The 21,883-nt window shown below is 44.5% G+C and overlaps 1 protein-coding gene across 14 annotated transcripts in view; it reads left to right on the top strand.

Moving 5' to 3' along the window:
* Window positions 1-21,883, top strand: part of TCF7L2 (transcription factor 7 like 2) — a 178,326-nt gene that overhangs the window by 51,579 nt on the left and 104,864 nt on the right. For all 14 annotated transcript variants that reach the window (XM_065638652.1, XM_065638650.1, XM_065638663.1 and 11 more), the window contains exon 4: window positions 11,702-11,803. In XM_065638652.1, the coding sequence (XP_065494724.1) occupies window positions 11,702-11,803 (102 nt within the window). The remainder of the gene's footprint in view (window positions 1-11,701; window positions 11,804-21,883) is intronic.

Here is a 21,883-nt window from a genome sequence, read left to right as displayed (position 1 = left end):
CACAGCTGAGATGTGCCCAACCCTGGGCAAAACTCCCATAGGGAGTGAGGCATTTGCTGGGTGCATCAGAGTGTGGGGGGGTGAAGCTATTCTGCATTTAACTCTGCGTGAACCATCCCTGGAGGAGACTTTGGTCTCGTTACAAAGCCAAATATGTCTTTTCTGCTCTTTCTGGCTATTTTAAGTGGAAGTTGTTTTTCTACTACCTGCTAAGTTCCTTTTTTTTTTTTTTTTTCATATTTGTATCGAGAGAGAGAACATAACATACATGAACAGGCTTAAAAAACACTCAGTGTTCCCAAACCACCATTAAATAAATAAATATACAAGTTGCCTTGTGGGCCAGCGAGTTCAAAATGCCTGCGCTATATTTAGCAACAAGAGCAACATTTTCAGCTATTTACAGATTTAGGCGCTCGGGGCTGCTCTGATGACTCCTTTGTTTTAACTTTGGGACTGTGGCATGAAAGCGTGACAAATGCAAATCTGGGGAGTGCGGTGTGTTGTGTCTGGGGGAGCAGGGCTCCATTCCCGGGGCCATGGGGTAGGTGTTCGCCTCCGGATTGCTGCAGAAAAGCAACCCTCACCTCTCCAAAACAAACCTCTTCCATGACCACAGGAATTTGGTGCATGGGGCAGAGTCCCTCCAGGACATGAGCTATTGCAGAGCTGCTGATACCCTTCTCCATGGGACAGAGGCCTCTTCCCAGCCAGCATTTCTACTATTTCTTTTTTGGTTTTGTTTTAATTACTGGTTTTTTTTTTCTCCTGCCTCTCTGCCCTCCACCCTTTGAGTGGAAAAACGCAGGCTCGCGCATGTTGCATTTTTCCTTATGCAAAAGAAAATTTTTTTTTTTTTCTTTTTCTCCAGATGCGTGGAGCAGTGTATGATTTCAACTTGCTGTTTAAAAAAAGTGGGTTTTTCCTTTTTTCCCCAATTCATTAAAACTGAAAGGGTTATTTTGTGATAGTGCGTTGTGATGTTTGACTTTTGTTTCTTGTCAGTTTAGCTCAGGGAGTGGATAGGCCAGTGTAGTTGTTTTGACTTAAGAAAATGTATCTCTCTAAATAAACAAAAACATTTATCCAAAACTTCCAGTAGTATATTTTATACATACTTGTCCCTAAAATATGTCAACAGAATTTGCTTGAATTTAATGCATAAACTACTCTTATGTGAATATTCAGAATGCCTTTCAAATGCCACATCATTATTTGAATTTTATAGGAATTGCACTTACTTTCATTGGAGTGCCTTTTTAATATGGAAAAATAATTCACAGTGGTCTCAATTCTAGACTGTATTTGCTTTCACGTCTTGTCTGTCTGCGTCTCCTTTAAGAAAAAAACCAACGTTTTGTTTGTTCTTGAGGAAGACTTTGTGTGGCTGATGATTCAACTAAGAATATTTTTAAAATACTTCATTTAAATACCATAAATGCACATTTCATTGTTTTGGTGGTGCTGGAGGAAACCAGAAAATAAATACACGGGGTGGCTGCCCAGGAACAAGAGGTGACAGCACAGATTTAGTGAATACTTCATTTGTTTGGTTTTGCTTTCATCCCAAATGATTCACTTAGTCCTCCGCCTAAATATAATTCTTCCTACTTAACCAGCTTGCCTCTGGGCCAGACGAGGTGTCTTTTCCATGAGTATCTGAAGGCAAGCCTTCAACTTTTCCTCTTCTGATGGACAATTGAGACATCCAGCTTTTGTTTGGAAGGAAAACTGGTGCGAGTCTCGCCGGCCCCATGGACTAACGCCGTGAGAGGAGCAAAGAGGAGGATTATTGATAGGGAAAACAACTGGTGCCGAATGCTGGGAGGGAATGTTTCTTTCCTGGCTCTCTAGGAGGGATTTGGAAAGAGCCATAATCCTAGGTTAGGAGTAATTTGTTACAGCAAGATGATACTTGAGTGGCAGGAGGATTCTGGCGGAGGGTTCCATTCGGAGGAGTAGCTGGTCTTGCAGGTCAGTCTGACACAAATCCTGCACCAGCCCACAAGTTTTGTTTCTCAGCCAGCACAATTAGCTGAGGGGACTCTCAACCTCTTTTACATCTTTCGAAGACATCTCCATGCATCCGAGCTAAAAGATGATGGCGAGAAATGTGGACCAGGGTATGATGCAGTGGAAAGCTTTTTTTTTTTTTTTTTTCCAAGACAAGCTTTCTGAAAAACAAAATAACCTCAACAGAAAGCTTCCCACCTTCTCCTAGGAGGTCAGAATATTGCTGGTTTCAGTGTTATCTCTGGGACTTTTCCCTGTGGTTGCCTTAAGGTTACATTTTTGAGTTAACTTAAGCTACCAACCCTGGGGAAAGAGAATTTTGCAAGTTCTTGGTTTTCATGAGGGCCTGAAACCCTTGGAGCCATCTATTCTGCAGTAATGCCTTGGTGCATTGAAGACCCATCGCACATAGAAACCGCAAGGGAGGCAACAGGAAATTCGGTATGAAATTTTCTGGGTTTACTAGAGAGTGGCTCCCAGCAGCTCACCCAGAATTGCTACATCAACAGGAATTTTTGTGGTAGTGATTAGAGTCATGAGTTTCACTTACCCAACAGCAGGAGAAAATATGACTCTCTCAGTAAAACCCCCCCGTTAGGCGATGATAAAATAACAAGCAAACAGCTAAATTCTCCTGTAGCATCTTTACTCAGGGATGCCACCCACCTGTGCCTCTCGTTTGCAGGTGCTTCACAGGACCTGAGGTGAGAACTTTGATCAAATAGTGAAGAAGAAAAATAAAATAAAAAACCAAACCAGATAGTCTGAGAGGCCCCTTCACAAGAAGATGCACCTCCCAGGGCATCCATCTCCCATCTCGCCCTCGTCATGCGTCTGGTGGCTTCTGATAGCCAGAGGTGCAGAGCGCTTTATCAATCAACCCTTCTTTGGCTCAGATTTTGTAAACCGGGGCTTCTGAAGTTGTGCGGCTCCTCACAGAAATTGTGCAACAAACCGCTTGCCTGGATTCAGTCTTGTGGAAGCAGGGTACAGTGTGGCCTTGCTGAGGGTCACCGCCGTGCCCTGGTCCTCCTTCTCCTCCATCCCATAAGAAACCAAATCAGACTCTTTTTTTTTTTTTCCCTGCCGCATGAACAGTAAACACTTGGGAGAACAGATTGGGCAACTGTCCATCTTAGATGATAGTAACAGAAGATGAAGGCAGGTAGTGCTGATCCAGGACAGAGGTGCACGAGGAGAGGCTTCTGTGTGTCTTTCCTTCACACGCATACACGCAGTGGAAAGTGGCACCAGTTCAGCATCCATTTTGCATCTTGGGTCTGTAGAGATGGCTTTCCTGGTGGGCATTACCACCAGAGTACCAAAGGAGTCTGGTTAATGCTTCCCGTAATTAGGAAACGTGTAACTCCCGCTCGAGAATCCAAGTGATGGAGGCGAGGGAAAGGTGGGGGTCAGTTTTGGAGAGCCCCTCTTGCTCCTTACCCCACCGTGCTGTCCTGTGCCACGGATCTGTGCGGTGGGGTGAAAAGGGAACAGGACAGAGCAAACACGTTCTGCAATATTAGAGTAGAACCAGGCTGGCTGACCACTGTGCTCTGCGTGGTGGGTGTTTGTTCGTGATATTTCCCACCCCCCCCTTAAAAAAAGAAAATTAAAAAGTGACTGCAAAGCTTGAAGTCATAGTACCTCCTTTACAAATGGAGTTATGCTTGTAACAGAGCTGGAAAGTTTTAAGGGAGGCAAGGTTCCCCTGGTGCAGCTCTTCTGTTGCAATGGAGGTGGTTCAGTGCCGTGATCCCTGTCTCTAACATGCTGTCAGATATTTTTACTGTCTTTAATGGGGAGGAAAGGAATTATATTTTATAGACCATAAAATGCATTCTTGGACTTCATGCGAACACTAGTTACCAATTGTTCTCTCACTCTCTGGGAGATTGCCAGGAAGAGAAATTAAATGTGGGTCTGCACATCAATTTGTTCAGTGAGTCTTGGAGGCTGGTTTAGCTTTGAGTCTAAACAAGCCATATCTCCAGAGAGGCTTGAGATTTCGTGGCCGTCTCATTCTTTCTCTAATGGTAACTCCATGCTCGAGTGGAATAGAACAGGTTGCAGAGAAAATCTGGGGAAAGTAGTTTGAAGATGAAGTTGGTTTTTTTTTCTGACTCTAAGTAGATAAGAAGTTTGTTCTTGTTCCTTGTGTGAAATTATGCTTTTATTTGTGCCTGTCTTTTGGAACAGTACTTTGTAGACATCTAAATAGTACTCAGCCAACCTGCTGATTTGTGCAGTGGGGGCTGTGGAGGCTTTCAAATTAAACGTGAAAAAAGTGATGGTGCTTTCCCAAGCTCCACCCAAGATCGAGAAACACTGCCTGCAGTTGTTTGCGGAGATACCATGTGAACTGCAGAAAGTAATGCTGTACTTCTGTGTCACATGAACACTCTTCCTCTTGAAAAGCTAAAAAATTGATTTTTCATTCCTGCCGTAGCTGATTAGCATTTACTTAGCTTCTTCAAGCTCAGTATCAATATCCTAGAAGTCAAGTGTAGTCTACCAACCTTACATTCATTAGAAGGAAAACACCTGTTTTACTTCAGTATTTCAGTAGAACTGATGGCAAGAATGCCTTTCATCCGTGTCAGAATAAGCAAATAATTATCTAAATCTGCATGAACTTTCATAGGCAATAATTTTTAAGGAAGCTTCTGATTATTCTCTTTGGCCGTTTCCCCACAGCAGCCTCCTCTGGGCCCTTATCAGCGTGTATAGAAAAATGGTGTTAATAGGGGTGACATGGGGCAGTGGTAACGGGATGTAGCTGTTGTATTGCATCTCGTCCGGGACGCCGGAGAAGAGCTGTGTGTGCTGTGAGGACATGGGGTCTGGTTAATGGGTCAGGAGAAGGATACTGGTCTCGTGCTTGTGGGATGTTCCTCCACCTCCACTCAGTCTTGACTGCTCACCCAAGAGGGAACTGCAGTTGTTGAGGTGCCCATGGGACTCGTACTGTTTCTTTGCGCCTTGTTCCACCCCAAAACAAGCATCCTGTTTGTCAATCTTCATCTTTGCCTTAGATTGTTCAGTGAGGCGCTTCCAGCTTGCTGGATTTCTGCTTTCAGGTGTCCCTCCTTTGAGATGATCTCAAACTGTTCGATCACTAACATATTTCTGTAACTTTCAGGCTGTGGAGGTCTCTGCCTTCTCCTTTTTGTTATGCCTTAGCAGTGCTTCAGCTGTGTGACAAAGGCACAGGCAAAATACTCACACGGGCAACTCAGGGCCCCCATTTCGGGGATTCCTTGTGTATTACTGGAAGGGAAGGAGACAAGGTCACTCAAGTTCTCAATAATGGGGAATTCAAGGCACTAGAAATGTCTTGTTCAGGAACATATCACAAGATGGTTTGGCCAATACCGGTTCTAGTGAATAAGTGGTGTTCTGAATTGGGAAGAGGACTTAATGCCCTATGTGCAAGTGTCTGTGCAGGTATAGAACACTTACCAGTTCCCTTTTTTTTTATTTGGGGCTACTTTTTCTCTCTTTATGTATTTTATTTAATGATTTGTTTTTGCACTGTTGCAATAGTGTAAAGGGTGATATTAGTTAAAAAAAAAAAAAAAGAAGTTGGAAATACGTGATAAATACTTCCGTGTTTTACAATTTCATGCTTTCATTTCTTGAATGCAGTGGGGAAATGTTTTGTGTGGAATGGATTGGTCTCATTGAAATGAGCCTTGTTGCTCTTATTTTGAGCAGCTCCCCTGTGCCTCGTTGTGGTACATTACACATTCTGTAGAAGGGCTGAGCATTGTGGGTGGTGTCTATGACTTCTCATACAAAAAATTCCAGACACTGCAGATCTGCAAGAAATAGGAGGCCCTTTTAAAGTTCCTTCAGCAATCTTCTTGAGTTATTTAAAATAAATCCTTCAGATTTTATTCTCACACTGCACACCTCTACAAACAGCATAACTAAAGACCAACAATAAGTGATCGAGGTAAATTAAGGGATGGAGCAGAAGCTGAGGCTTTACTTTTACATCCTTGGAGACTTTGCCTTCTGACTTAAGTGGGGACACTAGCAGGTTACAGACCTTTCTTTGTAGGTACCAAGATAAGAATCCTCTTGCAACTATTTTTCTTGTCCGCAAAGAGCAATTACAGTCTCGTTAAGGTCTGTCTTCGTTCCTATCACCTTGCCCGTAAATCTCAGCCCTCTCCTCAGCATCGTGCTCTCCTGTGCTAATCTACTGGATTATCTCTGGTTGAAATTTGCCTAGATACACCCTCCCAGAAGAGCTGCTTACTAAATATTGGAGAAACTCCTAAGCTTCTAAGTTGACATCCAGGTGTGTACTTCTATGTGATTCTGCAGCGCTGGCCAAGGGAGAGACTAACAGCAAAACCAGGATCAGGAATATTTCTGTTCACGTGGTGCGTTGAGATCCAGGGAGAAAGCGCAGACTCTGAAGGTGGAGATGTGGTCCCATGCTTAGGAGAGGTATTGGAGGCCTGTGGCATCAAGCTGGCTCCAGGAGCCCTGTTCCTGCTTGTTTCGGTTCCTGGGAGCTAATAAGCACCAGCTGCAGGAAACATGAGCAGGAAAGTGTTGTGCAGCTTTCCCTCCATTTAAAAATATAGTGTATTTTTTTTTTTTTTAATTGCATTTATGTATTTATGTGCTGTGAGACATCACTCGCAGGGCATTCCAGCAGTGAAAACAATAGCATGACAAGGGAGCAGGTCCAGGTTGGACACCGGTGCAGGAAACACCTGCGAGCTCCGTGCCATCCCTTCCATCGGGGACGCGCCACTGCGAGCTCGGCCCCGGCGCGCGGGGTGGCTGCTGGCCGTGACTAAGAGTTCCCGGTAAACTCCTCTAGTCTTGGATGTGAATTTTAGCTGCTTTTGACCAACTCTGCTGTGCAGCCTTGGGAAGGATGTTCGTTTGTCCCACCAGTGCCCAGGGAGGTATTCGGGGGGCTGGACGCAGAGCTGCTCTCGGTGGGTCCTCGCTTTGCAGGACCTTCAGGTTGCAGATGGGAGGTGAGGACGTGCTGCTCGCAGGAGTGGAGGGTAGGGGTGACTTTTTTTTTGTTCCCCTTCTACAAAAACAAATCTGGGCTGTTCAAATCATTCGCCTTTTCCCTTGTGCTGACAATTTAACAGCCTTTTTAAAAGCTTTGGTTTCTCTCAAGTACGCTCGCCCCGTACGTGTTTTAATTTTTGTGCAGAGGCCTGGAGCTTAACAATTATTTTGCTTAAGCTCTCTGAGACTTGCCATAAAACTTTTTTTTTTTTTTTTTAAACACACACATGCTAATGATCCCCATCAGATCATATTGTTAAACAGGGAATATAATACTTATGGCAAGATGACATTATTTTAAAAAATGTTAAAAGCAGACCAGCAGAGCCCATTTCAACAGTTTTGCTCCAAAATAATTTGTGCAGATTTGTTAGAGTTAATTTGTTGAAAAGTTCAATGTTTTTACAGGCAAATCCTAATTTCCACACTAAGACACAGAGGCAGGAGAGGAGTGAGCGCGTGTCCAGCTTTAGCAGGAGCAGGATGGTGGGAACTTCCCTCCCTCCTTCCCTTCCCCCCCGGTGCAGGAATGTAAAATCAGTGTCAGAAGGCTGGGAAAGTCGGCTTCGGATTTTTGTGGACTCCTTGCAAATCAGAGGAACTGCCTGGCTCAAATCTGCATTTAGAGCCGAGAGAAGAGGATTTCCTGCTATTTAGTTGCTCGAGGAAGGAAAGGATTTACCTCTCCGCTGTAACAAGACTTAATTTTTCTCCTCTTTAATAAGAATATCGCAGCATAGGGTAGCAGTAGCAAACCTGTGAAAGTAATCACTCCTCTCCCCCCTCTTCTTCGCCCTCCCCGTGCCATGATGCAGCTCCCGCCGTGCCCGAGCATCCTCCCACGCCAGCTCTGGCCACGGCTTGGCGTCCTCCGTGCTGAAAGAGAGTTGTGGAGGGGGCGGCTGCTGCTCCAGCGTCGCTCCCTGGGCCGGCCGCCTCGCTCGGCCCGCCATCTGGATCCAGTTAGCTCTCTCGGCAGTAGGGCTGAGTCTCATTTCCTCCAACCAGTAATGTTATATAGGCAGTGATCCTGTTCTGCCCTAACATAATTGAAAATTATGTGTATTGTAGACTCGCAGCGCTGAAATGTAGACTCGTAAAAATCTGTGGCTCAGGTAGCCTGTGGAGATTGAATTTGGCACACAATGAAGCTTTTATGTAAAGTAAGAATTATAAGCCACCACATCAATATTGTGTTACAGGCATGACAATTCTTGGATGAGGAGGCCTTGAGTCAGGCTCGTCACCTTAAACAATGCTAATATTTCATACTTTATCAACGGGGCTGGCGTTTTGACGCAGGCAAATTGGACTTCTTTTCTTTAGCAAGCGTCCTGCTGTTGAAGCTCTGGGTTCGCTAGCTTGACACAGGCGTTGGCTGTGGGCTCTGGCCCTCTGTCTGATGGACAGAACGTCTCGCCCTTGGCGGGCCTGGGATGCTGCTCAGGATTCTGGCCACTTGGTAGAGCTTGTGGAAGTTGCTTTATTGAGCCTTGTGTGATTCTGCTTTCCATGGGGACTGTTTATTTCCCACCCCCCCCCCCACTGGTGTATTACCCACTGGTGGAAATGGAAGCTGTCCGTGTGTGTGCTTGTGTGCAAAACTGAGCCCCCTGGGTTTGCACCGTTCCTGCTGGGGTCCACATTCGTGTCCAAGAGGAGGAGCAGCTTTGGCTGCGTTTCAGCCTTTGTACTGTGAGAATTCTTGGATCCTCTTTGGCAGGGGTGGGTAAGAGAAGGACTTTACTGAGAGTCCAGACTGAGGGTTTTAAAGGCAGAAAAGCAAAGCAGCAGTAAGACCTTCTGAAACTTTCATCTCGCACTTAGGCTGCTCAGCCTGGTGTGGGAGCACCCGTGCTGAAAGTACTGGCTCTTGTGAGATCGAGGTGGAACAACCATACCTTCTTGCTCTGTTTCTTCTAAGGGTGTGTATTGCTAGTGAAGACCAGCAGAACTGACAGTCCTGAAGGCTTTGTGATCCCTGCGATACTTACCGACTGGATGTGGTCTGATGCGAGCTTGCTCGCGCTGCTGCGTCAGTGCCTCAGTCTCAGAAAAGCCCACGTGTTTCTCGGCCTGTCTTGTAGGACAGCTGCTGACCTGAGCTCCCTCATGGGTTGTCATGGATGTAGGAATATTCCAGGATTGCTCATGACCACAGAGTGGTCATGGAAGATTGAGGGCGGTTGGTTTATTTTGGTGGGTAACAGCTTCATGGCCATTTCCTGAAATGCCACCAGTTGAGCTGGCAAGTTCTTGTAAGTGCTTTAGCTGTGGTAGTAGTAACTTTGTACTCTCCGAAATGGTCGTGGAGTTTGAAACAGAGTTGTGTACCATGAGGCACACATCCTGGAAGGAAGTTTTCCTTGGAAGAAGGGAAAAATACTCCAACAGCTGGCTGGAAAACCTGAGGAAGCTGGTAGTAGCTGTGACCCATCATGACCCTTTCTGCAAGTTCATATGCCCCTTTAGGTGGTGTTAAAATCACTGCCTAAGACAACTGGCGGACTTCTAAAAATTTAGCAGTTGACTTGTTTAATAGTGCCATCTGCAAATCTGAAATGTATCAGATTTCCCCTCAAGTTAAGAAGCTCTCAGTTGGCTTAGGTTTTGGGTTCATTTTCTGTGCACTTGGGTTGCATTTTTAAGCACTTTTTTTTAAACCACAAAGGGTTAGAAAGTTACTTTAACATCATCTCATCTTTAAAATTTATGTTGTGGTCACCTACATTGAAGAGCAGGGATTTGATACAAGCGATCAAATATCTGGAGGCTTACAATTGAGTCATAAGAATTAGAAATGTCGCTTACAGGAGACTAGTTCTGGTTTGTTTGGGTTTTATTTCTTGTTTTTAAGAAGTGCTGAAACATTCTAGTCCACATTGCACAAATCCCGAATGTGAAGATGAATAAAAACAAGACTTCTTGGAACTTCAGGAACTTGTATGGGGCACAAATCCAGAGTATGGGGTTTGTTTATTTGCATTCCAATAGCTCAGAAATCTCAGGCCCTCCAAGCGATGGGAATTGGTAATGCATCCTCCTGCCGACTGCTGCTTCTGGTCACCTCCGTGCCCAGAGTCCTGCAGCAAACAGGCCTTGCATGCTAGCGAATGTTTTGCATACGTGAGCAAATGTGATAGTGATGTGCTGAAAGCATGGAACCAGATCTGCTTCCCTCCTTCATGGAGACTTAGATACAGCTTCCTTTGTTCGCCTGGGGTGCTGGGGGTTGTTTCTGTGTGGTTCTCCTTCAAGATTACTCTTCAAAAAACAAAACAAAACACCATGGAATGGGTAAACAACTATTTCTCTAGATATTTTCTAGGAATAGATGTGTTAGGTCAACTGGAGTCTAGTGCTAAACAGGATCTTCTGCAGTGGCCTGATCTATTCGTACAGCTGCTTTTCTTAGTTCTGGGAGAGGGTTGAAAGTATGTGGCAGTATACATATCTTCCACCACGATACAGGGCTTTTAGAGATCACCTATTAACCAGTATGCCTAATTGGCACACTGCAGCACCATGCAGAGAGAAAAGCTTGGACTGAAATTATATTTAGATGTACCGTGCAGAGGAGTATTTGGACTGATTTCTCTGCGGGGCTGCTTTTGGTCAGAATCAAGTGCTTCTGATGCAGCAATCTGGGTACCAGCTCTTGACTTCACCTATTTGGTGGAAGCCTTGAGCTCTGCTGTGCAATCTGGCTGGGGTGCAATGGCTCCAGGTGGGTTTAGCAAGAGTACGTGCATGCCTGAGAGCTGAAGTTTGTCGATATTTGATGCTGGTTAAATCTGTGGGAATGTTCTGCTCCTTCTTGAAATGTGGTTAAGCTGTGGTTCAGCCCATGTGCCAGTGACATAAAGAAGTAGTGGCTGTCCCCACGCACTTGGCCAGCACAGCTGAGCCTGAGTGCACCAGGCTCTACTCTGGCTTGGACATTGTCAACAGGAGTCCTTATTAAGTTTGGTCTTGTAATTGAATAAGTTACACTGTGCAAAGTCTCTTGAGGGTTGTTTGACAGTAGGTTTCTTCCTGGTGATAGTGAGCAAGAAGCAAATAATCCATGGTGGCTTCTAGAAATGGTGAAAAGCAGAGAAAATACATTCTAAGACCCAGCATTACTGGGTCTTTTTGGGGTAGACCTCTGCCTTTAGGGCTTGTACAGCGCTGGGAAGCTGAAGGAGTTGACATGATGCATTTGTTGAAAGAATGACAGATGACCTATTAAATAATGAGATCATATTCTTAACCCATGATACCTTTTTTCACTCTTCTGAGACTGATAATCCACCTTCCCCTCCCTTGTCCCGTCCACTTCATGGTTTTAGTATTTGATTTCTGTGTGGGTTTTATTGTTGTTCTAGATCTGCTACGATTAAAAAAATCAATGTAATACCATCTTTGCAATCTACTTTATTTTCTTATTCTTGAACTGTAATGTGGTGGTATGAAATTGTTAAGTGTTCTGCACAGACTTTGTCTCCACAAACATGCAAGGTCGTCTTAATTTTTGTTTCAGTTCTTTGCATGAGTTTTAATTTATATATTTTTACCCATGTTACCTGAGATTTGTTATTTTTTTGCCTTTCTTTTTTGAACTCATTTTTCTTTCCCCATTTTTGTTTCCTCCATCCAGTATCTGCAGATGAAATGGCCACTGCTTGATGTTCAGGCAGGGAGCCTTCAGAGTAGACAAGCCCTCAAGGATGCTAGGTCTCCATCTCCAGCACATATTGTTGTAAGTAAACACAGAAAGATGTTCTTCCTTTGTTATTATTTTTTTAAGGCATTTGATGGTAATGGCATTGGTTGTCATCAATTTTATTTTACACAAACCAAAAGAGAAATACTTCAAAACAAATAAAAATCCTAATGAGCTTAAAAAGAGGGGGAATACATTTGCTATTGCTGGGATGTTTATGAAATTATCATTCATGTGCCTGGTAGGAGGGAATAGGGTTGAAAATACTTTCAGTTTGCACACTGCACAATTACTTAGTGGCAATGGAGTCCAATCAGGCTGGTTTACACATCTGACAATGTTGAACTGAAGAGAATGAAAGGATGCTTTTGGAAAGCATTAAAAAAATAAAAACCCAGCCTGTTCTGCGTCCTTCACTAAAAAAATATTTTCTTATTGCAAAATCTTGAATGAAAGTTGGAGAGTTTGTCAGTATTTTATCTCGGTGAAGGCTCAACAGAGCCAAGCACAATAGAGTACATGTCCCTTTGTCTTGTGATGTCTTCTCATTTAGTATAAAAAGTGTTATCAAATGTTTACTACTTACCTGCAAAATATGAAATTTTCTTTATAAGACGTAGCATTGCTAAAAATAGCTTTTCTAATTAACTTCTCAGTTAAATTTCCTTGCTTCTGTTGTAAAAGCAATGTTGAGTTTGAAATGTTCCATATGAATTTGCGTGAGAGGGATTTGGGGTTTCATTTTACTTTCTAGAATAGCATCCATAGAGGTCTAAAAAGAAACTGTTTATTTATATGATGTTATGCATTGGCCCATCCTCACCCATAGCCACTGTCAATGCCACCTGATGTTATGGAGCATCTTGGCTCTGAGTGTTCATCTACGAAACTTACCTCTGGAGAAGATGGCATGGAGTGGGTTGGAATATTTCTTCTGAAATGCTTTACCATCAAGTTTTACATGTTTGGGTTTTATTTTGGTTAACTTTTTTATAACTAATGGCTGACAAGGTGAATCCCAGGAAAAGAAACATTGCTTGTTCTTTTGTTATGCAGTCTAAAGCTGACATAGCTGGTAGATCATCCAAGGTGCACATTGGTTTTGTTAGAAATCTAAAATCAAACTAAACGTTTTTGAGGAGCTTCTTATTATATTGTTGTCTGTTTAACTTGAAGTTTCATCCCTTTGCTGCGTCTTAGTTTTTATTTAAAAAGGAAAAAGCTTTCCTGTCTTTTAGAGCCTGTAGCTTCTAAACCATCCCTCAGTACAGCAGAGAGCAATGGGCACAGGTCTGATATTTGCTTAGTCGATATCTAGCACTGGTTGCTTCACTTTTTCAGAATGACTTTGCTTTTTCCTTCTGTCCACTTGGGCTGCCACTCGAGGAAGAGATCAGAGAAAATATATTTGGCTGGTTATTTAGAAATCTACAGCCATCAAAACCTGCCATCTTCCTATTCTTAATAAGAAATGAACCAAAGTAACTTCCTTATTTTAATTCATTTTTTCCTGCTGTGCTGGGGGACGGGAGCAGTGTGGGGCTTGCAGGAGGTGATGGTGAAGGGAGCAGCAGGTTCCCCCTGGCTGGCTGCAGCCTGGGAGGGCAGGTGGAGCGCGGTGGGGTCCCTGGGCATCACCTGTGCTGAGCATCCCCTGTTCCCGAATCCTCCCACCGGGCAGGAGAGCGAGCGCTTGGCTTTAAAAGCCAAAGCAGCTCGTTGTGCCGGGGGCTGGTTGGGGTCCCAGCTCCCCCAGCCCTCTCCAGCCCCTCTACCCGGGTGTGGGCGAGGTGGAGGCAAGTGGACAACACAAAAAAAAGGGATCAAAAATCCCAGTCATTTTGGAAAATGAAGAGAAACCCGTTTCCAGGCTGAGGGTGATCTGCCTTGCATTTTGACCGTTTATGGGTTCTTATGGGTCTCTTTCAAAGCTGTTTCCCTCTGCTATTCAATAAAAAGCATATTTACCATAGCAACCACTTAGGCTGTGAGGAACATATACTACCTCTGAGATGGAGGCCACCTTCCAAAAGAGCCACAGCTGGCATTTGTAATGTGATCTTTTGTGCTACTTACAATGTTGGAGGGAGAGGAGAAGGGGAGGGAGTGAGGGGGGGAGTAGTGGGGTTTTTGGGAGGGGGGGAGTTCTGCAAGATTTCATGTTTATTTCTAGCAGCAAACTGTTTTGTCTTATTCTGTTAAAATAAATAAATACGGGGCAGCTTTTTCTACACTTTTTCCTGGCACTCGCCCCAGGTCACATTCATTCCGTGGAGTAAAAATGGTCTTATTTTTGGTAAATAGAGCGGCGTTTGGGGGAGATGAAGTGGCTGCAGATGCCAGTTGGCCTGGGATGTGTCGGGCTCCTCTGGTGTCCCCGCTGGTCACTGCCGTGCCTGCCCACAGCACCTGGGACCTGGCCGCTCTTGCACAGGGCTCTACACCTGCTTCTGCATTCGTGAAAACACGATTAATTTTTTTTATGGAACAATAAGGGGTGTTTCATGGACATGCTGCTGTTTCTGTGCAAGCATTCATGTGTAACGTATAGGGATAGAAACTGGTTCTCCACCCACGTTGCTCTATCTCGTCTACCCACCAAAAGTACCCATGCCAGTTTTTCATCTTGAAATCAGTTCTGCTGCCCTGAAGATCTGTGGGAAAATGCTAACACCTGCAAATCATTTCTTATCTTTCCCCTCTCTCTGAAATCAGGATTTGAGGCTAATCTTTATAGCTGGTTTACAAAGAGAGGAGAGTGGGGGGTGGGAAAATTTTTTCCCCCTTTTTTCCTTTTTTCTTTTTTTTTTCCTTCCTTTTTCCTTTCTTTTTCTCTTTTTTAATGTTCTTGCTTCTCAGTGCTTGGCTGTGACTACCACGAGCTGTGTGTCAGGGCTGCAGCCTTTACGCCCGGCTCCAATGAAACTCCCCTTGGCTTCAGTGTGGGTTTTTAGCTTAATGGCTCAGGGCTGCAGAACATGGCTGTCTGTAATGTCTTAAGTAAAGTCTGTATTATTTGTCAGCTATCCTCCTTTCAGATTTGTTTAAGGACATTAAGTTAAGACTACAAAAATTGAAGCAAAAGACCAGCATGAATAATTTGGCTGGATTGCCCCCAGTGCTGAGGGCTGGGTTAATACTGCTTTTCATGGTGCTCGAGAGAGTCTCCAAGGCCCATAATGAGAAACAGAATATTAAACTGAAATTATGTTCAGCATGTCTTGAGGAAGGTACAGCATGAGGCTCCATTTAAGACCAATGCATTTGTTTGCATTTAGGTGCTTCACTTGTCTTGTAACACTCTCGCATCTTGTGCTGGCACAGTCATGCTGCTTATCTGTGTCCAAAGGTGAAAGAAAACTGGGGGAAAAATTGTTTTAATAGTATGCTATTAAGCTTGCTAGGTCAAAATTTTGAATTCAGCTTGCGGATAGTACTATTATGAGGCTGGGATTTTTTTTTAAGGGTTTTAATGGTTATTTCTCTTTTTTCTGACTTGCGATTTCACTGAAGGTATTAAGACTTTGTAAAACAGTTTTAGCAGGAATTTTTTGGGGTTGTAAAGCAGACCGTAGCTGGGTGCCTTGCATGCTCCTGTAAGCGGGCAGGGTGCTGTTTGTCCTGAAATCGCGTGTTCAACCCGCACCTGATCTGCTTCACACATGTGCACCAGCATAGTGGTGAGATCTGGATGCCCAGGAGTGGAATTCTCACACAGAAATGTTCTGGTGGTGTGGACAGGCAAGTGAAAATGAGCATGGTACGTCGGTGCGAGGATTGCCCAAATCTGCTCACTACAGAAAACAAGCTCCTTTAAAACTGTTTTTATCTATGCATGCATTCCTACAACCTTAAGGAGAACACCAGTGCTGTTCTTCCATGTTCTCTGCAAAGTGACTTCTCTGACTCAACCATACTCTGTTTTGGGCAGGATTGTGGGTGAAAAACCAGTCTCCTGTTCCTACCTCCTGCTGTCTCAGCTGTACAGACACTTGCTTTTAGCTTCCTTTGTACCAGGCAAAAACATTCTGAACTCAAAATGGTGGTGGTTTGGTACGGTATGTTTCTTACAAAACAGTTAAAGGTTTAAAAAATTCCTGCATTTTCTTCTGCAGGGAGGCTTTTTGAAGTAAATGTAAATGTTACTTTGCGGGAGGACTTGTAGTACTATTTGACCTGGGGTTTCTAATACGTAATGAACACAGCCATAAAGTAGACTGAATCCCTAAGAACAAAGAATCACTGTGCGGTAGTGGATCAATTGTTTTTTTTTTTTTAAGGAGGTAAGAATGTGTTTTCAAAACAATATGACAAGCAAAACTGAAGGCAAAACCATCTGAGATGTGCTCACTGTTCTCAGCGTCTTTGCCTTGCGTGGACAGTGGGTGTCTGGGATCACTGGGCAGTTTGGAGGGGTCAGGAGTTTTTTGCCAGAGCGGCTGGAATTGAAGCTGCACAGTCTGCCCCGCCTGATCCCTAATTTCTGTCAGTCTCATGTGGTTTGCACTTCTGCACTTTGAAAGAAAAGACAAATATGAAAGAAAAGACAAATATGAAAGAAAAGACAAATACCTACAAGTAACCATGAGGTTTATCTTGCCTAGATTTAAAAATTCACCGCCATTGGCCCTTCAAACGGGCAGTGGGGTGAATCCAGACCTATGCACAATCCTGAGCCATCTGGAAGCTTCATCTTGCAACTTCCACTTGCAGTACCCCAAGAGGGCTTTTAAAAGCTCTTTCTTTGTTTGTATTTAATATTTTGTTGTAGAGAGGCTGTTCTTCCTCTGCAGTAACCTCTTGAGATGTTCTTGGATTTCAGGCCGCGTGTGCCCGTGGTGGGACACCCTTTTCCCTGGAGGTGTGCAGGGTGATCCTCTGAGTACACAAACTGTGGTGAGAGTTGCAGCAAACACAGTGATGTTATGGAGAGAAGGAGCTGGGCATCATTCATGTCAGTACTTGGTATCATGAGGGGAACACGTGGGGAGGAGGTGAGGGCTGTGTCTGAGCCGTACCGGTACCCCAGCAGTCCCTGATGACAGGCAGGTCCCACCGTGGTGCATGGACCCAGCACACAGATCCTTGAGACTCATGCTGCAGAAATATCCCTGCAGACTTAATTGGAAAGCTCCTTGACTGACTCTTTCTTTTCTAACTGCTCTATACTTTATTTGGCTAATTGCTCTGGCAGTTGCAAAGTAAACAAAGTGTTTCATTAATGCATGTCCAAAAGTGTGCAGATATCCTGCCCTGAATTTTCAGAGATGCGTGGAATTAAGCCACAGAACAAATTAAACTTGATGAGAATTTTGTGGCTAAATCTTTCACCAGTAATGCCTTTTGTTTTTTCATTGGGAAGGGTTGTGTTTAAAAAAAAAAATCTGTGTTCAAACCTCAATGTTTAGGGCTAAGTATAGAATTCACCTGCCAGCAGCCCAATAAAATTATTTTGGGTGCATTCCTATAAAACACACACGTATTCAGTACCCACTAAATATGAATGGGAAACCTAGTGCTTGGTTTGTGTTGAGCACAGAAGAATTGTGGACTCCTAAAAAGTAATTCTCTTGGTAATTTGACTGCTTCATGCGGTTGTGTTTACTCTGTGGCACAATGTCTGTACTCTACAGACCTTAATTAGGTACCGGAGGTAAACCCTCTGCTTTAACGTTGAGACTGGGAAAATGTGCAGGCTGTACCTCTTACCGTGAAGCGAGCAGGAATTTAATGCTTCTGCAAACATCGGTCGGCACTAAAGCACCTTCAGAAGACATCTTGGGGCTGGATTGGCAGCTGGGATGAATTGTCACGCTTGATTGTAGTCAGGAGATCTGCGAGTAGCTCCAAGAACTCTGAAGTATTTGGATGTTGGGATATTACAGCTGTGAATAAATGCTGTAAAATGTATAGTACTGCCAACCTCAATTGTTCTAGGATCATAAGTCAGGCCTCAAAAGATCATGAGGATTGGTAGGGGGTTTTTTGGTGGTGTTTTTATTTGTTTTCTGTTTCTTAAATAATACATTTTGTATTCCGTTTATTTGTTCTCTGCTTCCTGAGCCTGCAGGGTATACTCCGCTCATTCTCAAACTTTTCTCTACAGCAGTTCAGGAGCTTGCTGTGTGCTGGAAGCGGAGGCTGAGCTTCTTCCCTGAACACTTGACTTCAAGGCTACCATGCTTTAATAAAAATAGCAAGTATTGCTAGACTGACTATCAGATTGTAGGAGCTGGCAACCCTAAGTGTTGCTGCAGGAGAAGGCAGCTGAGCGGGAGTGTTACGATATGCTTGGCGCAATCTGTTGAGCATCTTTTTCTTGTGAATCACGTGGCCGGACTTTGGGAGAACCTGGTCCGTGGTGCCTGTGGTGCCTGGTCCTCTGGTTCACGGGTGCTGGGGTGGCTGAGCTTGAGATGGCTGTGGTGCTCCCTGACAGGGCCTGGCTTCTCTGACCTTACTGGACACAGCTCAGCAGGTCCTTCTGAAGCAGCAGGTTTATAGCCCAGGATATTGTGGTGAACCAGCATCAGCTTTGATTTCCTGGAGGGGCTGCGCTGCAGCTCTTCCTCTTGAGCTGGATCCATGAGATTTGGCATTTTGGTGTCTTGTGGCACACCAAATATATCTGGTATATATCTGACATACTTGAGTATTGAAACTCTCTGGGTGAGGGGGAAACAAGGCAAAAACTTGCTCATTAGAAATCCTTAAGTAAGATGCAACTATGCTGCCTTCAGTGTGGTTGTAAGCTCATCTGCTGCAGGCTTCCCTCTTGTATCTTTTGTTTACAAAATACTCACCATGTCCCAAATGCAAAGCAAATATGACTCCCTAAATTCTGGCCCTTTCTGACTAGCTCCTTCAGGATACAGTAAACCTGCGGAGAGCAATATTTCAAGGTAGAAACCTACGCTGGGAAGGTGGTTTAGAAGAGCATTTTAGCATAGAGGAGCCCAAGCTATGTTTTGGATTCAGCCACATGGCAGTTTGCATTATGCTGGAGCATGCATTTTAAATTAACTTCTAGGGACTTGCATGGGCCTGAAATTAAATATCGGCAAGCCATCAGCTCTCCTGCAGAAAAGGGAGAGGAACGGAGAGCGTGCAGGAGGACGGCAGCAGCAGCTGTGCGCCGCGGCTCGGTCTTGGCAGCTGGCGAAGAGCAGCGGCAGCGCCGGGTGATGCTGGAGAGCCAGATGGGTGAGCCTGTCAGATCAAAGATGATGGGTACCGAGGGTGGCAGACTTGGCAGGGCCTCTCGCTGCAGGTCCTTCTCCCCGCGCACCCTGACTGCGGCTGAAGTTTGTGGCTGGGCTCAATCTGGAGCTTAGAGAAGTAGGTATTGAATAATGCAGCCTGGTTTGGAGCTGGAGCCCATGCCGACTGGAGCAGGAGCAGCCATCGTGTGCAGAGCAGAGATTTAATGGGTATGATATGGCCACATCACTGGTTTTTTCCCCAAATTTCTAGAACCGCAGTCTTCCCTTTCCAGTACAGTTTTAGGCTTGTTAATGCAGAGTGGAAAAGCCCAAATATGTAGTTGAAGTAGCTGTCTCAGAATAACTATTCCTCATTATCTCTCCATGCGGCCACTCTTATTCAGCAGTAAGAGGTCCTTTGTGCAGTTTAGCTTAATCCGCTTTGGAAACGGATTAAGCTAAATCTCACAAAGAAACTCTTAGTGCTGAGTAACAGTGTCCACACAGAGAGATAATTCGAAATAGTTGTTCTGCATTTTTCAATTCACAGTCGAGCCCTTGCACAAAAACTTCACGGTGCAGATGAGCCCACTTGAATAGGAACCCCCTATTTTCTGTCTAAATAAGGTCTGTGTATTGTGTCCAGGTGCTGTAGTAAAGAAAACAGTGAGTGCTTATCATTAAAAGGAAAGGAAGGAAGCTGGCATGGCTGGGCTTGGGACCATTTGTTTGCCAAATTGCTCAAGCCCAGGATTACCGCACTTCTCACCAGTTCGTGCAGTCTGGGATTAGATTATTCATGGGATACTTCACTTTTTGGACTGTACACATCTGTACTCTCTTCTACAGAAGAAACTGGAGCTGTTTAGTAAGCCACCACATAAAGAGAAGGATGGATGCTTTCTTCTTTGTCCTGTGTAGACCTATTTGGCAAGAGGCAGACCTATTTTAGAAAGCTTTCGGAGGGTGAGAGATGTTGCAAATAACAAGGAGTGATGCCGTTGTAAAAGAATCTCCCTCCCCTCATCTGTCCCCAGACAATATTCTGTACCTTATTTCACAAAATTAAGCTAGAAGGTTTTGTCAAGCAGACTTTGGTTTGGAATATGCAGTGGGCTGGTAGCAGGGGTCTCGTTCCAGGGAACCTTGTCTTGAAGCTTTGCTTATACCTGACAGGGCAAAAATCATTCAGCGCTTTCCTGTGCTGGGGAAGCATTGCTCATTCCTCTGTTTTACCAGTGCAGACAGAAAGATGTGAAGTAACTTTCCCAAGTTGATTTTGAAAAACTGATGATTTCCACGTCTGCGTTTTAGAGGCATGTGAAAAGACCTGCAGCCCCACAGGAAAAAAAAAAAAAAAGAAACTGAAGCAGGTTTTGAAATCTAAGCTTAAAAATCCTGACATGTATCAGACCTTAGAAGAAAGTTACATTTGGTGCTATTTATGTGCTATCAATACCCTCTGTATCTGTGAGTGCTTATGTCAGATGTACCTTACATCTTATCTCTCAGAATTAGGAAGTTTTGGGGAGCCGAACCAGTCTTCCTTCTCCCCCAGCAAGCAGTAGCTCTGCAGCCAGGCTCACCTGTGTGGGAAAGATTTTATTTATATATGTGTGTGTATAATACACACACATATATAAATAAATATATAATGAGGGATAGGAGTAGGGTAGGAGGTCCTGGGTATGCATGGTTTGAACCTGTATGTGTGTGTATACAAGAGGCAGGGTGCTTTCTGACGAGCCCCTCTGATAGAATTAAGACACAACCAAATCCTTGGTGTGTGTTGTTTTTTTTGCAACCCTCCACCTCTACCTTCCCCTTGGTGCGAATTAAGGATCTGATAGTGCCCCCGGGCCTTGCAGTGCTACCCTGCAGAAAGAGATGGGTCTGTGCTTGTTTCCTAGGAGAGGCGACCAGTTCTCTAACACGCATTTTTTCCTGTTGGCAGGACTCAAAGACTTCTCTACTACTATTACTGTGGAAACTAGCTTCCCCTTCCTTTGTACTTTCTAGGCCTTGATTCAAGAAATCATTAAACGTGAGCTGATGTCCATCCGTGTGCAGGACAGCACTTAAGTGTGTGCTCAAAGTATTGTCTTGCATAGTGATGCTTTTCTGAGTTGCGGTGATGGAAATGAGCTATTATTTGAAATAAAACCCCTTCCTTGAGAGATGGTCGTGGCTTCTGCCTGTCCCCCAGCTAGCAAGTACTGGGAAAGGAATGGGAGGCAGAGAAGGAATATGGTGTCCTGAGCTTCTCTCTCCTGGAGCTTGTCCTTGTGCTGACATCTCTCTTCCCAGGGCTAAGGCTGTAGGAGGAGGTGACACGCTGAGTAAGGGTTTTAGTCTCTTCTTGCTCATCTGCTCACTGGGGAATGCACGAAATCTCTGTGGTCTCCTCCTGTGGCTGGAAGGATACTGTCTGGAAGAGGGAAGACAAAACAGCAATATTTTGCCTTGTTGTATGCCCGCAGAGCTCTGCAGTGCCAGCATTGCGTGTTATGGGGCTGTGACTGCCCTGTAGTGAGGAAATGGTGATGAAGGAGGAAAAAAAGAGTGAAGGGACCTGAACGCCTCCAGACATTTTTAGTTCGCATTTACAGCCCTGAACGCTTCTCCTGCTAAGCAGCTGCATGGTAGTAGTATCATTAGGAAACCCCAAATGGCCGCAGTGCACGGAGATTTCCCTGGCGGCAGAACTTCTGTTGCTGCACATTGGGCATGTCTACATGGTTAATTAATATGAAGCAAGCCAGGGTTTGAATTGCTAAAGCCGTAGCTGCTCCACGTTGACTCCCCATCTCGATGCTTTTCAGGAGGGAAGTCATTTGCTGGACATGAAGCAACCTGCTCTCATTAAAGGGCTGTAATGGCCAGGACAGCTTACCTTGGGATAAGCTCTGGTGTG

This window comes from Caloenas nicobarica, chromosome 7, assembly GCF_036013445.1.
Source record: "Caloenas nicobarica isolate bCalNic1 chromosome 7, bCalNic1.hap1, whole genome shotgun sequence".
NCBI classification, from domain to species: Eukaryota; Metazoa; Chordata; class Aves; order Columbiformes; family Columbidae; genus Caloenas; species Caloenas nicobarica.
Note: the sequence above shows the minus strand (reverse complement) of the source record. Positions and strands in the feature narration are given on the sequence as shown.